Source organism: Apteryx rowi, unplaced genomic scaffold (assembly GCF_003343035.1).
Source record: "Apteryx rowi isolate R43461 unplaced genomic scaffold, aptRow1 scaffold_1345, whole genome shotgun sequence".
Lineage (NCBI taxonomy): Eukaryota > Metazoa > Chordata > Aves > Apterygiformes > Apterygidae > Apteryx > Apteryx rowi.
In genome coordinates, this window is record NW_020447581.1 from 8,060 (window position 1) to 9,503 (window position 1,444).

At 70.6% G+C, this 1,444-nt stretch overlaps 2 protein-coding genes across 2 annotated transcripts in view; both read left to right on the plus strand.

The window, feature by feature from the left end:
* The window catches only part of PIP4K2C (phosphatidylinositol-5-phosphate 4-kinase type 2 gamma), a 4,841-nt gene extending 4,552 nt beyond the window's left edge, over nucleotides 1–289 (plus strand). Inside the window, exons 9-10 of the mRNA XM_026056930.1 lie at nucleotides 7–59; nucleotides 205–289. Of these exons, the coding sequence (XP_025912715.1) occupies nucleotides 7–59; nucleotides 205–289 (138 nt within the window). The remainder of the gene's footprint in view (nucleotides 1–6; nucleotides 60–204) is intronic.
* Nucleotides 290–423: 134 nt separating this feature from the next.
* DTX3 (deltex E3 ubiquitin ligase 3) overlaps nucleotides 424–1,444 on the plus strand; it is a 9,417-nt gene continuing 8,396 nt past the window's right edge. Inside the window, exons 1-2 of the mRNA XM_026056937.1 lie at nucleotides 424–609; nucleotides 1,070–1,442. Of these exons, the coding sequence (XP_025912722.1) occupies nucleotides 597–609; nucleotides 1,070–1,442 (386 nt within the window). The 5' untranslated portion in view covers nucleotides 424–596. The remainder of the gene's footprint in view (nucleotides 610–1,069; nucleotides 1,443–1,444) is intronic.

Below are 1,444 nucleotides of genomic sequence, written 5' to 3' on the forward strand. Positions count from 1 at the left end.
AAATAGTGTCAGGTGAGCAACCCCTTTCCCCCTGCCCCCATCCTGGGGATCTTCAAGGGGTTTGGGCCCCCCCCTTCCCCAGCAATGGGGTTTGGGGGGGGGGCACCGAGGAGGCCGTACCCGGCTGCCCCCCCCCCCCAGCCCCGCTGTTCCCGGGGGTGGCACAGGGCTGGGCCCGGCGTTTCGGGCTGTTTGTTATTGTAGGGTCTCCTGGGGACACGGCGGGGGTGGGGGGCGTGGGACGCATTACGCTGCCTCTGTTGTTGTGGGGTCTCCTGATGGCGATTAGCCTCCTGCCGGGGGGGTATTTTCCAACTGGGGGGGCTCGGTGGGGCTGGGAGTGGGGGGGGTGCAGAGCAGGGCCCCCCCAGAGCCTTCTTGGGGGCTGTGGGGGGGCTCAGTGGGGCAGCGAGTCCTGCTGGGGGGCCCACGTGCTTGGGGGGGGGGAACTGGCTTGGGGACAGGGTTTGGGGGGGCGACGGTGTGACCCTGGCACTGTGTCCCCCCCCACACCACCACCACCACCACCACCAGTCCGTGGCTCGTGGCTCTGCTGATCACGGCTCTGCTGGCGTTTCCGGCTCGCGCTGTCCCCCATGGGCTCGCCAGGTGAGTGCTGCTGCCCCCCCCCCCCAGGGCACCGGGACCCCCACCCTGGACACCGGGACCCCCTCCTCGGGCAGGGCGAGAGCCCGGACTCCTGGGTGCTCCCCTGGGTAAGGGGGTGCCCCCAAACCCCAACCCCTTCTCCCTCCCTGCTGGGCAGGGGGCTGTGACACCCCCCTTGGCTTGGGGGCGGGGGGGGGTGTCAATCCTCGAGAGGCCTCAGTGCCACCTGGGCGGCACCTGGGACAGGTCCCGTCCCATCCACCCTGGAGCCTGGGGAGGGTCCGGGGGGGGCACCCAATGCCCATTGGGGAAGCATCATGGCCTGGGAGGAGACCCGTGGAGGGACACCATAAGGAAGGAGCAAGCTGGGGACACTGCGGGGGAGGGGGGTGCTGTGACACCCCGGGGCGAACCCCGCACCCGGCGGGCTCTGACGCCACGGGCCTGGGGCCCCCCCCAGTGTCGTTTGTCCTGTCCAGGATGGCGGCGTGCGGGGGGGCCACTAAGAACAAGCTGACGGTGTCCAAGCGCGTGTGGGATTTCCTGACCAAGGAGAGCCCGGCCAAGCTGGCCCGGCTCAAGGAGGAGACCAAGGTGAGCATCCTGGTGGACGGCGAGACCTCCGACATCTACGTGCTGCAGCTCTGCACGCCCGCCCCGGGCACCGCCAACGGCCTCTACCTGGCCCGCAAGGCCCTCAAGGCCCTGCTCAAGGAGACGGAGAAGGAGCTGAAGAAGGCCCAACGTCATGGGGAGATGGTGGGCTGCGTGGCCCTGCTGGACAAGAGCGGGCCCGGGCTGGGGGCCCGGGGACCGGCGGGCGGCGGGGGGCGCG